General features: G+C 37.4%; 1 protein-coding gene across 1 annotated transcript in view; it reads left to right on the top strand.

Moving 5' to 3' along the window:
* The window catches only part of SCN10A (sodium voltage-gated channel alpha subunit 10), a 90,013-nt gene that overhangs the window by 8,482 nt on the left and 66,710 nt on the right, over positions 1-14,821 (top strand). The window contains exons 4-7 of the mRNA XM_074289216.1: positions 3,983-4,111; positions 6,199-6,290; positions 8,462-8,680; positions 11,798-11,861. Coding sequence (XP_074145317.1) covers positions 3,983-4,111; positions 6,199-6,290; positions 8,462-8,680; positions 11,798-11,861 — 504 coding nt within the window. The remainder of the gene's footprint in view (positions 1-3,982; positions 4,112-6,198; positions 6,291-8,461; positions 8,681-11,797; positions 11,862-14,821) is intronic.

Genomic DNA, 14,821 nt, shown 5'->3' with positions numbered 1-14,821 from the left:
ATTTTCTCTCCTTTTAATCTGGACAGTATATATTTTTGTAAATATCCATCACTTTTACTTATATTATTGGTTTTGCTGGCTTATAATTGGGTAAAATAACTCCTAATAATTTCTTGACTTTCATCTTCACTGGTGGGACAATCACTCCTTTAATTTTTGATATTGGTAATTTGATTTTCTTCTTTTTTAAATCAAATTAACCAGTGGCTTACTTTTTTCTTGTAGAACCAGATTTCAATGTGTTTTTAAACTTTTAAAATATGTTTGATGCATTTTTAACTTTCAATTTTATTAATTTATCTTTTGTTTTCTGAGCTTTTAATTTGGTATTTAATTTCTATGGCAATTAAAAGATTTGAGACAGTTTCTGGGTAACTTAGTAATTTTAATAATAAGGTCAACATGTTATTTGGTCACTTGGCCATCTCTCTTAGACTAAAGATAATCATGCTAGTGGGGTCACAGTTTATATACCCTTCAAAGAAATAGGTGGTCAGTGAGATGCTGAGAGTGGTATCATGTCACTCTTTAATAGAGATAATATTCAGATCACTTCCAGTCTGGGGCTATCTAAACAAAATAAAAATCTGGCTTCTTGCAAGCTTGAGCAAAACACAGTGGGCTTCCTTACCTTATATAAATTCCTTGTAAGATTGAGTGAGGTTTGACTAAGATTGAGGAGACTTAATTAAATCTCATTATCATAATGATCATAATTCTTCAAGAGACTGAACTTTTAAAATCAGGACTTTGGAAGTAGTGGAGAGCTTTTAATCTCCTTAAATTATTGGTTATTAATAGTCATTTCTCTCATTGGGAATTCTTAATTTGTTGTTTCTCTAGTGTTTTTTAGTTGCATGGCCAATTCATTGATCTGCTCTTTCTGTGTTTTATTGATATACACATTTAAAAATATAAATATACTCCTAAATTTTACTTTTTCTGAATCCTATCATAGTTTAATGTGTTTCGTTGTTGTAATTCTCTTTAATGAAGTTGTTCATGAATTCTGATTTATTCTTTGACTCACTCATTCTTTAGGATTTGATTATTTAGTTTCCAATTAATTTTTAATCTTTGCTCCAACTGCCCTTTATTGAATGTAATTTTATTACATTGTGGTCTGAAAAGGATGCACTTACTATTTCTGCTTTTCTGCATTTGACTGCGAAGTTTTTATGCTCTAATACATAGTCATTTTTCATGAAGATGCCATGTGTTGCTGAGGAAAATATATACTCCCTTCTATTTCCATATAGTCTTCTCCAGAGTTCTGTCATATTTTAATTTTTCTAAGATTCTAATTATCTCCTTAACTTCTTTCTTCTTTCATGATTAGATTTATCTACTTCTTAAAGGGGAAAGTTGAGGTTCCCCACTAGTATAGTTTTGTTGCCTAATTTCCTCCTTTAATTCATTTACCTTTTTGAAAAATAATTTGGATATTCCGTTCAACTCTGGTCTTTTCATAAAAAATACTTAAAAGTACTCTATTTCATTAACTATTAACTTTTTCCCTTGAAGGATTATACTTAATTTTGCTGATGTGGAGATTAAAATTATCCCATCCACAATAGGAATAGACTGAGGCAGAAGTTTGAGCCAATGGTACTCTATTAAAGGGTCCATGATCCACTCAAATGAAATGTCCTCCAGGTCTTTCTCATAATCTGAGTTGTCACCTCCTTCCAGGGCCTTTTTTTTCAGGGCTAGATGTCCAGTCATTCTGGAACAGATATGCCAAATATAGAATAGTTCCACTGAATAAGCAATATGTCAGCAGGGTCACAAGTTGGGTAAAGCAAAGAATGTTTCCACATACAGGTTTCCCCTTAATTTGGGAGAAAATGGTACAAGCCATCATAGTCAGTGACCTGACATGGTCACCTGCTCCTATTACATATGTGATTGGGACAGTTGTCACCTCTGACAAGCTGGGCTTGGTCATCTTCACAAGGAAAAATAAGGGTGGATGGCTTTTAGTTAAGTTCCTATAATTAAGCAAGTTAATCTGTAGCTCACAGCTCAAGGATCTTATATACAGAACTTTGATATGATTCTATCAAATTGCTTAATACTGATTGAAATAGAGTAGGGATCCAAAATGAATTATTTCTCTCACTGAATATGCTATTCTTAATTCTGTAATTATTTTGCTTTCTGCAATATCACATTCCATTTGTTCATTTAACATGGTAGCTGTTGAATCTTATGTGCCTCCCAGTGTTTTAATTGTTTCTTTATGGATGTTTATATTATTTTGTTTCTTTCTTTCTTTCTTTTTACAAGGGAATTCAGAAATAATTTTCCTGGTAGTTTTTATTTTGGGATCTTTTTGATAGATTCTCTCAACTTCCATTTTGGCCTCTGGTTCTAGAATATAGATCAGTTGGGATTTTTAAAAGAATTTCTTGAAATATATCTAGTCTCTTGTTATCCATGATTTTCAGAGAGTCCAATAATTCTTAAATTATCTCCCCTTTAATTATTACAAGTCAGTTGTTTTTCTGTTGAGATAGTTCACATTTTCTTCTCTTTTTTCATTTTTAAGTTTTATTTTATTGTTTCTTGATGTCTTGTGAAGTCATTAGTGCCCACATTCAATTCTAATTCTTTTTTTCTTGATGAGGCAATTGGAGTTAAATGATTTGTCCAGGGTCACACAGCTAAGAAGTGTTAAGTGTCTGAGGCTAGATTTGAACTCAGGTCCTCCAGACTTCAGGGCTGGTGCTTTATCCAGCTGTCCCATTCAATTCTAATTCTTAAAGAGTTATTTTCATAAATGAATACTTGTATATCTTTTTTTTCCCCATTTTACCAATTAGCTTGGATATTTTTAAGGTGCTATTTTTTTGCCTTTTTTAAACCAAGCTATTAATTCTTTTTATCATTTTCTTTTCTTGCTCTTATTTCTTTGCCTATTTTTTCCTTTACCATTCTTATCTGGTTTTTTAAAGACTCTTCCAATAATTTTTGTTGGGCTTGTGTACAAGAAACATTTTTTCCTTTGAGGTTTTGCTTGTAGCTATTTTGACTTCATTATATTCTTCTGAATTTGTGTCTTCCATCTTCTTTGTCATCATCATAGAGTTTTATGGTCAGGTTCTTTTTTGTTTTTCCCTTATTTTTTTTCCAGCCTATTTCTTGGGTGTAAATCAATGTCAAAGTTGGGCTCAATTCTCAGCATGGAGGATATCATAAACTTCAGATTTTTTCTACATTGATGTTTTTACAGCTAATTCTGTGAATTTAGAAGTTTTCAATGTTTCCATAGTGGTGGAAGAGATATAGCTATAGCTTTCCTGGTCTCTGCTCTGCTTCTTGCCCAGCAAGGACTTCTGCTTTCTTGAAATTGGAGATAATACTGCTTTTCAGAGCCCCTCCTCCTTCTTGATCAAAATTGCTCTTCTCCATCCTTGAACTTGACCCAGAAGTGGAATGGCAAAGGAATGCCAAACAATATATAACCCAGCATCCAGTGCCTGTGATCTCTTTATGACTTTCTCAGGAGTTCCTGAAGCTGCTCTCATTGAAACAATTCTTTACCACTACCTTGTTTCACTACTGGTGTGCAACCATATAAACTCTGAGCCAGGTTCCACCTCTATATCACTGATCTCTCCTTCTTACTTCTTAAATTGTGTTGGACTGGAAGAATGTCCCACTCTGACCTTTTTGTTATCTCTGTCATCTCAAAATTTGATTTGAGGCATTATTCTAAAGTTGTTTAGAATATTGGAAGGGCTCAATTGAATGTTTCCTCTACTTTGCTATCTGGGTTCTATCCTCCAATTTATTTTCTGAAAATCTTATTTGTGTTGCTATTTTTTGTTGTTGTTTTTAGAAATATCTGTATTCAAATATGTTCTTCCCTTCTCCATTTGCTAGAAATTCATCCCTAAAGATTTAAAAAGGAGAAAAAATGAACAATCATTGTTCCCCTATTGTAACTTTAATATCCTGCATTTTTCTGCCTTCATAGGTATGTCTTCACAGGTATTTATACATTTGAATCTTTAATAAAAATATTGGCTCGAGGATTTTGTATGAATGAATTCACCTACCTTCGAGATCCATGGAATTGGCTGGATTTTTGTGTGATTTCCCTGGCGTAAGTATTCATATATACATACATATACATATATATATATATATACACAAATATATATATACATACACACATACATATATATATACACACATACATATATATATATATATATATATATATATATATATATATATATATATATATACACATATACATACATACACACACACACATTTGTGCAAATGTGAACTCATGTTATAGAACCAAAACTTTGGGAGGAAAATTTAAGCTCTTTCATGACAGGGATTATTCCATTTCTGTAATTGTAACCTCAAGATTTAACAAAGTACCTGGCCTATAGAGAGTACTAAATATCTTTTTTTTTAATTGAATGATAATTAAGGGATTTTCTTGTCATTCATAGGGTTTAGTTTTTTCTATTCAAAAAGGCTGCTCTGACATGATAAGGAGCAGCTGGGTGACTTAGGGAATAGAGAGAACCAGACCTGGAGTCAGGAAGATCTGAAATCAAATCTGGCCTCAGACATTTACTACCTGTGTGACCGTGGGCAAGTCACTTAATCCTGTTTGCCTTAGTTTCTTCATCTGTAAAATAAGCTAGAGAAGGAAATGGCAAATCACTACAGCACCTTTGCCAATAAAATTCCAAATGAAGTCATGAAGAATTGGACATGATGGAAAATAATTGAATGAAGGACATGACAAAAAGAGAAAATGGGGCAAAAGGGGTGTGTTGAGAGAAGTTAAGGGTTTGACATTGATTTGTGAGACAGCATGGTATTTTGTATTAGTTTTGGAGTAAAGAAGGGACAGAGTCCTACCTTTGGTGTATACTGGCTATGTGATCCCAGACAAATTATTTAAACCCCTTTGTGCTCTAATTCCCTAAAACAATAAATTACAGAGGCACTTTTTTTGTACTAGGAGTATCCCTCCTGTCAGTGAATAACAGTAATGGTCTGAATGTAGAAATAAAAGTCTGTGTTAGTTTCATAAGATCAAAGATCCAGAATTGGAAGAGACTCAGAGAACACATTGTGTGACATTTCATTTTAGATGAGAAAACAAGCCCAAAGGTAGTAAGGAGTAAAGCCAGGATTTGAATCCAGGTTCCTTGGCACATACAAATGCAGCATTTTTTCTTATTCCTCTGGGTATTATCAGAAACCACACAAGATGAAAAAGAGGAAGGAAGTTTGCCCACATGGATGAGATTACATAGGCCCGCAGGAAGATAGAGGCAAAGATGGGACTCAATAAATATAAAAGGCCAGTCTTTCAAGGATGGGTCACGAAACTCTCCAAGCACCTGGATCAAAAGAATCTCCTAGCACCTAGCATAGCAGTGGATGTTGAGTAGGTAATGGAGAATTAGTAACGAAAGAGTCACCAGGGGCTCAATCCCCTATCGTTACTTTAAATGAACTAAACATTTTTAATATTCCTATATGAATAATTGGCATATAGTAGGTACTTAATAAGTGCTCATTTCCTTCTCCTTATTGCTCCTCATATCAAATTAAATTTCAACAAGCATTTATTAATCACCAGCTCTGTATAAGGAATTATACATTTTGTGCCACTGGGTACACAAAGACAAAAACTAAACACATCTGTGTTTAAATTAGAGGTAGGCTGAAGGCACTGAAGCCTCTTGAACAGGCCAGTTCTGTGTTCAGACCCATTGCTCAGGATTATCAACACAGTTGTGTGGAGGCTGGCCACTTCCTATGTTCCAATGTCCTTACATTTTACTCTCTTCAATATAAAGCATTCTAGATCACCTGCTGGTCCTCGATCTGACACTCCATCTCTAGTCTTCTTGGTGCTAGCCATTGTCCCCTGTACTAAAAGACTCTCCCTTCTCTTCTCATCTTCTTAACATCCCTTGCTTTCTTCTAGGCTGAGTTCAAATATGACCTTCTGCAGAAGACCTTCCTCAGACTCCTTTAGATGCCCAATACTTCCCTAAGGCTTCCTTCCATCTTGTCATCGATTTTGTCCATCTCTCTGATATATAGCTGTTTGCATGTTATCTCCCTCCCACAGACCATGAGTTTCCTGGAGCATAATAACCATTTAATAAATGTTTATTGATTGACTGATTGATTGCGATTATCTGGCAGGTACATTGCTGAAGTTACAGACCTACGTGGGGTTTCAGCTCTAAGAACTTTCAGAGTATTCCGGGCTCTGAAAACAGTTTCTGTGATCCCAGGTAAGAAGATAGAATGGCTGGTCAGGCAAGCATCTAAGTATCTAGAGGAAACTGTTCACTTTCTTACTGGGAATTTGATCACCTCCTACCACTGAACAAACAGTCTCAGAGCCAGTAAAAGGCTAGAGGGGAACTGAGAAGAGGAATTGGAAGGAAGTCTACCCTCAATCAGGACTTTCCTCTCCCCAGGATGGCTTCCCTGCACATTCCCTGTGTTAAAGCCATCCTGCCTCAATTTATCAGAATTGTCAGTACAGATTTAGGATTTAGGACGGGACCATCTTCTCGATGACTGCTTGTGGACTGAGTACTGCTGTTCTTTTAGTCCTAAAGTTGAAACTTCCTTTTCTCAGAGACATTAGAGCACAATGGACAAAACCCTGGCCAATAGCTATGAATCAAATGAGCAAGACTGAGCCTCAGTTTCCTCACCTGCAGTATCTGTTCATCAGATGGGATTCTGGAAGAGGAGCATGTTGCTAACTTTAAAATGCTCTCACCCAAATCTTATTTTTCTTATTGTTGCCTCATTCTCCTCATTATCAATAGAATTCATATGGAAATAGTCCTGGGACCATGTAGAAATGGTCCTTTCTCTCCTGCCTTCATGCTTTCCTGCTTGATGGTTTTTGTGCCAGTGAGTTTTTTGTTTTTAGATAAGAAGAGTGATTTTTAAGCTCATTCTCTATAGATCATGGCCTTGAAGAGCCCCAGCTACTCAGGGGGGATGACCTAGATCTCACTTTGCTCTCACATGGCTTTTAATATGATTGTTTGCTTTGATTGGTAGTCCTATAGATGGCTCACAAGATACAGAGACTTTGGATCTTGGGCTGTGGATTTTGTATAGTCTTAGCTAAGACTTAGGTTCCACTATTCCCTTCCTGAAAAAAATACAGCTGCCATGCTGGCCAAATCTCAATAAATTACAATTCCTTTGGCACTCTCATCTTAAGAGAGTCTTTGGGCTCAGCCATAGAAAAGCCTCCACTGGTAAGAACAGCTTCATATTCCAGGGACAAAGCAGAGCTCTGAGACCAAAACTTGCTCCAAAATCTCTTTTCTAGGTTCTGAGATCATGGGTCATCATTGCCTTCTACTTTCCATAGAGTCAGAGAAGATGTTTGACTTGCAGACGATTTGAGAGATCATATAGTTCAGAAATTCTTAACCTTTTTTGTGTCCTCTGTTAGAATAATGTTTTCAGATACATAAAATAAAATATAGAGGATCACAAAGGAAATCAATTTTATTAAAATACAGTAATTAATTTTTTTAAATAAGAAAACAATGACCCCAGGTTAAAAACCACTGAACTGAACCATGTACTTCATTTTCCAGATGACTCATTTACCCAAGGTCTGGCTTGGTAAATGGCCAGGATTACTGACTCCCAGCTCAGGGTTCTGTGCTAAACTGTTCTCCCAATAGCAGAGAATGATTAAGTTCACTGAAGTGAAAAAATGAAATAAATATCAATTTTTTGCTATAAATGGATGCTCCCTGCTACCTACTGTACATGGTAAGGTCTTATGCACCTCTATTCTCATGTTGACAATGAGGAAAGAGGCAAATGAGAGAAACCAAATGGAAGTTTGCTGATGATTAAGATTGAATGACATCATTTAAAAAATTGTAGTAGAGATGAAAGAATTCCCATATTCGTTCCCTCAACCAACACCCCTCCTGATCTTGAACCCTAAATCTGGAATGCCACAAGGTATTAATATTGTTCAGATAGTTGTAGGAAGCACATACATACACCCAGAATGAGCCATGTTGGTGCTCGTAACAAAATGTGCTTGGAGCAAACAGCAAGAAATACAAGAAGGGTGAAAGACCAAAAACAGCATGGCAAGAAGAGACCCTAAAATGTGGGATGCTCCCCAGTGGGTCCAGGAGGAGGCTGGCCTGAATCATATCTTCTAGGAGTATACTGCTCAGTATCTTCTTATTTGCACTTACTATTCTTGCTCTTCATGTCCCATGTTCCCTTGTGTCACTGCAGTAGCACCCTCTAAATGTCAGCTCCCTGAGGAATCATCCCAGTCGCTCCCCTCCCCCCCCAGTTAAAGCCTGGAAGCACATGTTACAGTTTCGGCGTTGTAGGAAAGGCTTTGGCTTTCTTCCTGTAATGGGGCCTCTAAGCTGTTGATCCTTGATCTCTCTAGGCTTAAAGGTGATCGTGGGTGCCCTGATCCACTCCGTGAAGAAGCTGGCGGATGTGATGGTGCTGACACTCTTCTGCCTGAGCGTCTTTGCCCTCGTAGCCTTGCAGCTCTTTAAGGGGAATCTGAAGCACAAATGCACTAAGAACTGTACGTTTTTTAACACAACCAGTGATTCCTACGGTGAAAACAAGACATGGGATTTCTGCAAAAATGATTCTGGTAAATCTGCTGTGCATTTAAAAGCCCCTTGTGCTTGTGTCTTACAGAGTTAATGATCAGTACCATGGTGCTCTTATCACTGTTAAAACACTACCTCAGTGTCACAAATAAGGTCCAACAAGAAGGATAGAGAGCTGTTGGGCAGAACCATAAACTAGGGCAGGACAACTGGGTCATTGGCCCAATTTGCCAATACTTATAGGAAACCTACAATATTGTCCCATAGAGATGTTTTCCCTTCCAGAGGAGTTGTGGCCAGTTCTTTAGCTCTATAGGAAATATCTGGTGTGTTTGAGGACCTTTCTCCCAGATTTCCTCAACAACCATTATGGCCATATTTCAGGGGAGCTCCTTCTACTCATCTCTTATGCTTTCTCCAGAGCTCCAGACCCTAAATATGGCCCTACCAAAAGACATATCATAACATCTCTCCTGGCCTCAGTATTTGGGGGGGGGGATGGACTGGATGATCCCTGAGATCTAATTAGATCCAATATTCTAGGACCCTATAATAAGGACACTTCCAAAGAATAGAATTCCTTTTCAACATATGAACTTAAGGACTGTCAGAGAACTTTCTCTCATAGTCTAGGACAACATGAATTTTAGGTAAATGGCAATGGGAGGAATGTGATATATTGAGGCAAGTGAAGATGAACTTCTTAAATAGAATAAATTTTGAAAATGACCCTTTGCTATCTGGGAAATAATTGAAATTATCAGAATGCATGAACTCTCCCTGGCTCTCCATGACTTATACCCCTTCCCTTTTCCTCATCTCAGAGATCTCTGCATGCAGCAGAAAAGACCAAGTACAGCCCCCCTCATTTCACAGACAGGGAAACTGAGTCCAAAGTCACAAGCCAGTAGCAGAGTAGGGATTTAAATCCAGATGTTTAGATCCAGGACTCCACAGTGTCTGCTTCTGCACAGAAATCCTCAGATAGCTTCAAACATCAAGTTCCATGGCAGCCAAATGGAAGAAAAAGCTGATAAGCAAGAGAATCAAGGGCAGAATCTGGTTCCTGTTCTCAGACAGGGAGAAAGGATGACTTTTTCATTTGTTCATTAAGCCATTCAACAAATATCCCACAAAATATAAACTCCTTGCAATCAGCCATTATTGATTCTTTTATCTGTAGGCCCAGTGCCTTGCATAGTATTTGCCACATAGTCTGAATTTAATAGACTAGTTAGATTGAAGTGAAGTAGTTAAATAGGCTGAATAGTGTTGGACTTTCTTTTCATCCAATATTGATCATTAATGAGAGGAAGAGAAGGAGTGGATTATACATAAATGAATGTCATAATAAACAATTAATTCTTGATTGGTGCTGCACATGTGAGCTGGTACCTTGATCAAAATTCATCCAAGTCCAAACCCAATAATAGATAGGGTCCTTCTCCAATACATCAGACAAGACTTGAAAGCCTGTCAATGGTGTATCAGTGCCTAATGGTCAGGTGGGATGGGGAAGGTAGAGGGTAGAGATGGAATGGTGAAATGATAGAGATCCAGGCAGCTCAGGACAGAGAGGTTGCTTTTCACAGGGAAGCTGATGATGATGAGCAAGGGAGTTTAAATCAACAAACATTTATAAAACATTTGCATGTAGAAAATACCTAATGAATGCATTTCCATTTAAAGTACCTGTTGTGTGCATGGTACTTGGTTAGAAACCAGGGAATGGCCACTGCCCTCAGGGAGCTTATCTTCCTCTCAAAGAAAAGTCAGGTGCCAAGGTCTCTAGCATTTGGAGGGCCTGAGAAGGTATGTCATATGGAAGAGATGAAAAGTCCTGGAAAGCAAAGGAGAAAAGAGAAAAAAGCAGCAGATAACAGGTTCAGAGCATCTCTAAACAGTCATTTATTAAACTTTTCTTCTGTGCCAGATTCTGTGTAATGTGCTGAAGTACAAAGAAGACAAGATAGTTATAGAAGCTTCCAAAAACTAGATACACATGATATAGATAGGTTAGAGATAATCAGTAGAATTGGTAAACACTAACATTAAGGGACAATGTAAAGGCATCTTGTAGATGATGGGATTTTACCTTGGACTTGGGAAAGCCTAGGAAGATAGAGGTGAAGATGGAAAGCAAAAGAATTACAAGCCCAAACTTTGTATTTTCACCCATATAGAGCAGTCTAGTGCTAGAAGAGGGCTATTTAGGGGCTAGTGTCATGTCTACAAAAAGGATCCTAGGCTCTAAGCTGTAGATGGTTGCCTGTGCAATTCTCATTGACTTATTATCTACTTAGTCTAGAAATAGTCATTCACAAAACAATTGACAATGAACAAGCAGCAAAATGCAGGTGTCCCACTAAGCCTACCTTGGATAGCTCCTGAAACTCCGTGACTCTGGTGCGGATTGTCCAGACCTTGGACAGCTACCTCACAGTGCATAAGCGTGAAGTTTGCACCGTGTCATCTAATTTGATTATAACACAAAGTAGGACATCTGGCCCCTTTATACAAATCCAGCCTCAGCTTTCGGCTACCCTCTGCTTTTCCCTGGGTAGTCCGAAGTTCCCAGACAACAACATCCTCTTTTGTGAGCTTGTTCAAATATGCTGATATCTTCATACTCCTTCTGAGTGGATTCCAGCCCTATAATAATACCAATAATTCACATTTCTAGAATTTGAGGTTTATCGTGTATGCTCCTCAGAATAACCCTATAGGATACACTTTATAAGCACTATTGTCCCCATTTTCCAGACGAAAAAAATGAGGCTTGGAGAGATTAAATATCTAGTCATTTCACTACTATCAGAGCCAGGATGTGAATCTAAGTCGTTCCTACTGCAACCTGAGCCCTCTTTGTACTACACGAAGTGCAGGGGATAGGTTATATCCCCTGATCATTTTGTACTGATGATAACAATAGCACTTCCAGGCTGGCAAAGCACTTTACAGATATCTCCATTTGAAGGTTCTATGTCAACCATAAATTCACAAATAATTCATTAGCTGTAATAGCCATTGTGATGTGCCGTCCAGTTCACATCCAAAGATTCCCTGGAGAATGCGGATTCCTCAGCTCTTAAAGGGTTAGTGGAGGAGTGGGCAGAAGTTTCCTGAAATCTGATCTTCTTCCTTTCCATGTCATATAGATTACTTGATGTTAAAGCCTGGCACAAAAGATCACCTTCTCTGTGGCAATGGCTCCGAAGTAGGGTGAGTATATGCCATGCAGCAATGTGCTCTTTGTTCAACAGGTGGGTCTTGAACCCATGCTATGTGCAAGGTCCTGAGGTGGGATTACAGGAGCTGGAGGCGTGATTATGGCCTTGGTCTTGCCTTCTAGGAGCTTATCGTCCAAGAGGAGAGCTGAGATCCGGGCACAAGGAAGTGGGGAGAGGGAGGGAAGGCTGCCTCTTTCTGACCTAATACTCTGATTATGGACATAGCTATAGAGCATAGCTTTATAGCTAGAGCTTGAAGACACTGACAATCAGCTCAGGCCTGAGATTCCAGGCTGAGGAGGCTGAGCACTGTACCAACTAATAATATAGTGGGCTGTACAATGACTTGAAGTCACAGGATAGATGGTTAGTTTGTGTTCTATGACCAAATTTACTGGAAGAAATGGGAGGAGTGGGTACTCATGCGAGCAACCAGTACCTATTATTGGAGTGCTCATAATGTACTTCATGAATGACTTCCATAGATGCTGTCACATGTTTTGTGAACCTTAATTATCTGCTCTAGCATGTCAGTGTTTGGAGAGCTGGAGGCAGTTCTGGGATGAATGTAATATAGTATGTACGTGCACATGTATTGTACTACATGGTTGGAATAAGTACCGGAACTCTGTTACGTATCACTTTATACTGCTTATAAAATATAGGGAAATATGTCTCAAGGAATTGGCAGAATTACAAATTCTTTACTGGAAAGGGAAAAATGTAGAATGAAAACAAGATTTTTCTTTGGTCAAAACATAGCATTGATGTCTGAGGGTGTGACTGCTGACAAATATATATATATATATATATATATATATATATATATATATATATATATAATATAAATATATATATATAAATGTACATATACATATAAATAAATATAAATATATGTAAATATATATATAAAATTAAGGCAGTAGTGAAGCCAGTTGGGTAGAGACAATGTTTCTATGCTTCCATTCTGGTGTCTTTTACGAGGGACTGCAGATTATTGCTTGAGATCCTTGATCTGCTCAGTCAGTAGGAATAAAGTAATTTCTTTGAAACTAGCATTATTACTACTAACAATAAACAGCTAATATTTACTAGCTCTTTAGGGTAGTGAGATTGAGCCAAACTGGAGCATGGTTTGGAATATTATTGATGGAACTATCTGGGAATCAGTAGAAGATGGTGTGAGTGACTCTGTCATCTTAGCTAAGCATTCTTGGGCATCTGACATCCTTGTTGAGAGACTGTCGGACCATCTGCATTCCCACTGGTTTTTTTGTAACCCAGGTTTCAAGTCAAGTCTGGGAAATTTTGCCCACTTTGTAAACATGACTTCAGACTTTGTATACATGACTTTAGTTCTGATTGAGGAATCAGCTGCCCCTACATGCTGACCACTTCCAATATCTTTCTCTTTCCATGTGTCTCTCCTTGAAGAGAACCTTGAATAACATCTATCCCTTACAGAAGAAATAAGAATGTCTCTTCTTTCCCAAAGTTCTTGTACTAACTCCACCCCTTACACATCACATCACACTCAGAATTCTATCCACCAAGCCAAAATCACAAATGCATAGTACACATAACACCCCAGGATTGGCTTGAAACGCTAGTTGAAAGTAAAATAGAAACAATAACATTTCTTTTGCCATGACTGTCCCAAACCCTGGTCTGAGGAACAGTATATAGCCATCATTTCTTTCTGTCTGGACTTCATGAGCTTTGGTAAAAGTCCAAGTTCTGGTCCATATCTCAAGTTTTTAACCCCTTTCTCACTGTGGCTTTTCCAAAATGAATAGATCTTCTAATTATAAGATATGAGACATAGGAGTTACAGAGTGTTTTGCATTGCTGATTTCCTTTGAGCATCAAAAAGCCCTTTGAAATACATGGTATGGAGAGTATTTTCCCTGTTTCACAAATGATGAAACTGACGCAGCTGCTATCAGTATGCAGACACAGCCTGGCAAAGGAACCATGGGAATCACCATTTCTTTAGGAAAAGGGTCAATGGGAAAGTTTCCTTTATTTTTTGAAATAATAGCTTTTTATTTTTCAAAATACATGCAAATATGGTTTTTTAACATTCACCCTTCCAAAACTTTGTTTCCATATTTTTCTCCCTCCATCCCCTTCCCCTAAACAGCAAGAAATCCAATATAAATTAAACACATGCAATTCTTCTAAACAAGCACATTTATCATGCTGCACAAGAAAAATCATATCAAAAAAGGAAAAAAATATAGAGAAAAAAAACCAAACAAGCAAACAACCACTATAACAACAAAGCAGTGAAAATACTATGTTGTGATCCACTTTCAATCCCCATAATCCTCTCTCTGGATTCAGATAGTTCTTTCCATCACAATTTTATTGGAATTGGTCTGAATTATTTCACTGTTGAAAAGAGTTAAGTCCATCACAGCTGATCATCATATAATCTTGTTGTTGCTGTATACAATGTTCTTTTAATTCTACTCCACTTAGTATCCACTTAGCATTCTCTCCAGGGCTTTCTGAAGTCAGCCTGCTGAATGTTTCTTATAGAACAATAATATTCCATTGCAATCATATACTATACCTTATCTAGCCGTTCCCCAACTGATAGCTATCTACTTAGTTTCCAGTTCCTTGCCACTACAAAAAAAGGGCTGCTAGAAATATTTTTGCACTTATGAATCCTTTTCCCTTTCTGATGATCTCTTTGGAATATAGCTCCAGTAGAAACATTGCTGGATCACAGTTTGATAGCAACGATTTGATAGTTCCAAATTGCTCTCCAGAATGGTTGGATCAGTTCACAACTCCAACAATAATGTAATTAGTGACCCAGTTTTTCCACATCCCTTTTAGCATTTATTATTATCTTTTCCTGTCATCTTAGTCAATCTTAGAGATATGAAGTGGTACCTCAGAGTTGTCTTAATTTGCATTTCTCTAATCAATAGTGATTTA

Source organism: Sminthopsis crassicaudata, chromosome 1 (genome assembly GCF_048593235.1).
Source record: "Sminthopsis crassicaudata isolate SCR6 chromosome 1, ASM4859323v1, whole genome shotgun sequence".
NCBI classification, from domain to species: Eukaryota; Metazoa; Chordata; class Mammalia; order Dasyuromorphia; family Dasyuridae; genus Sminthopsis; species Sminthopsis crassicaudata.
Note: the sequence above shows the minus strand (reverse complement) of the source record. Positions and strands in the feature narration are given on the sequence as shown.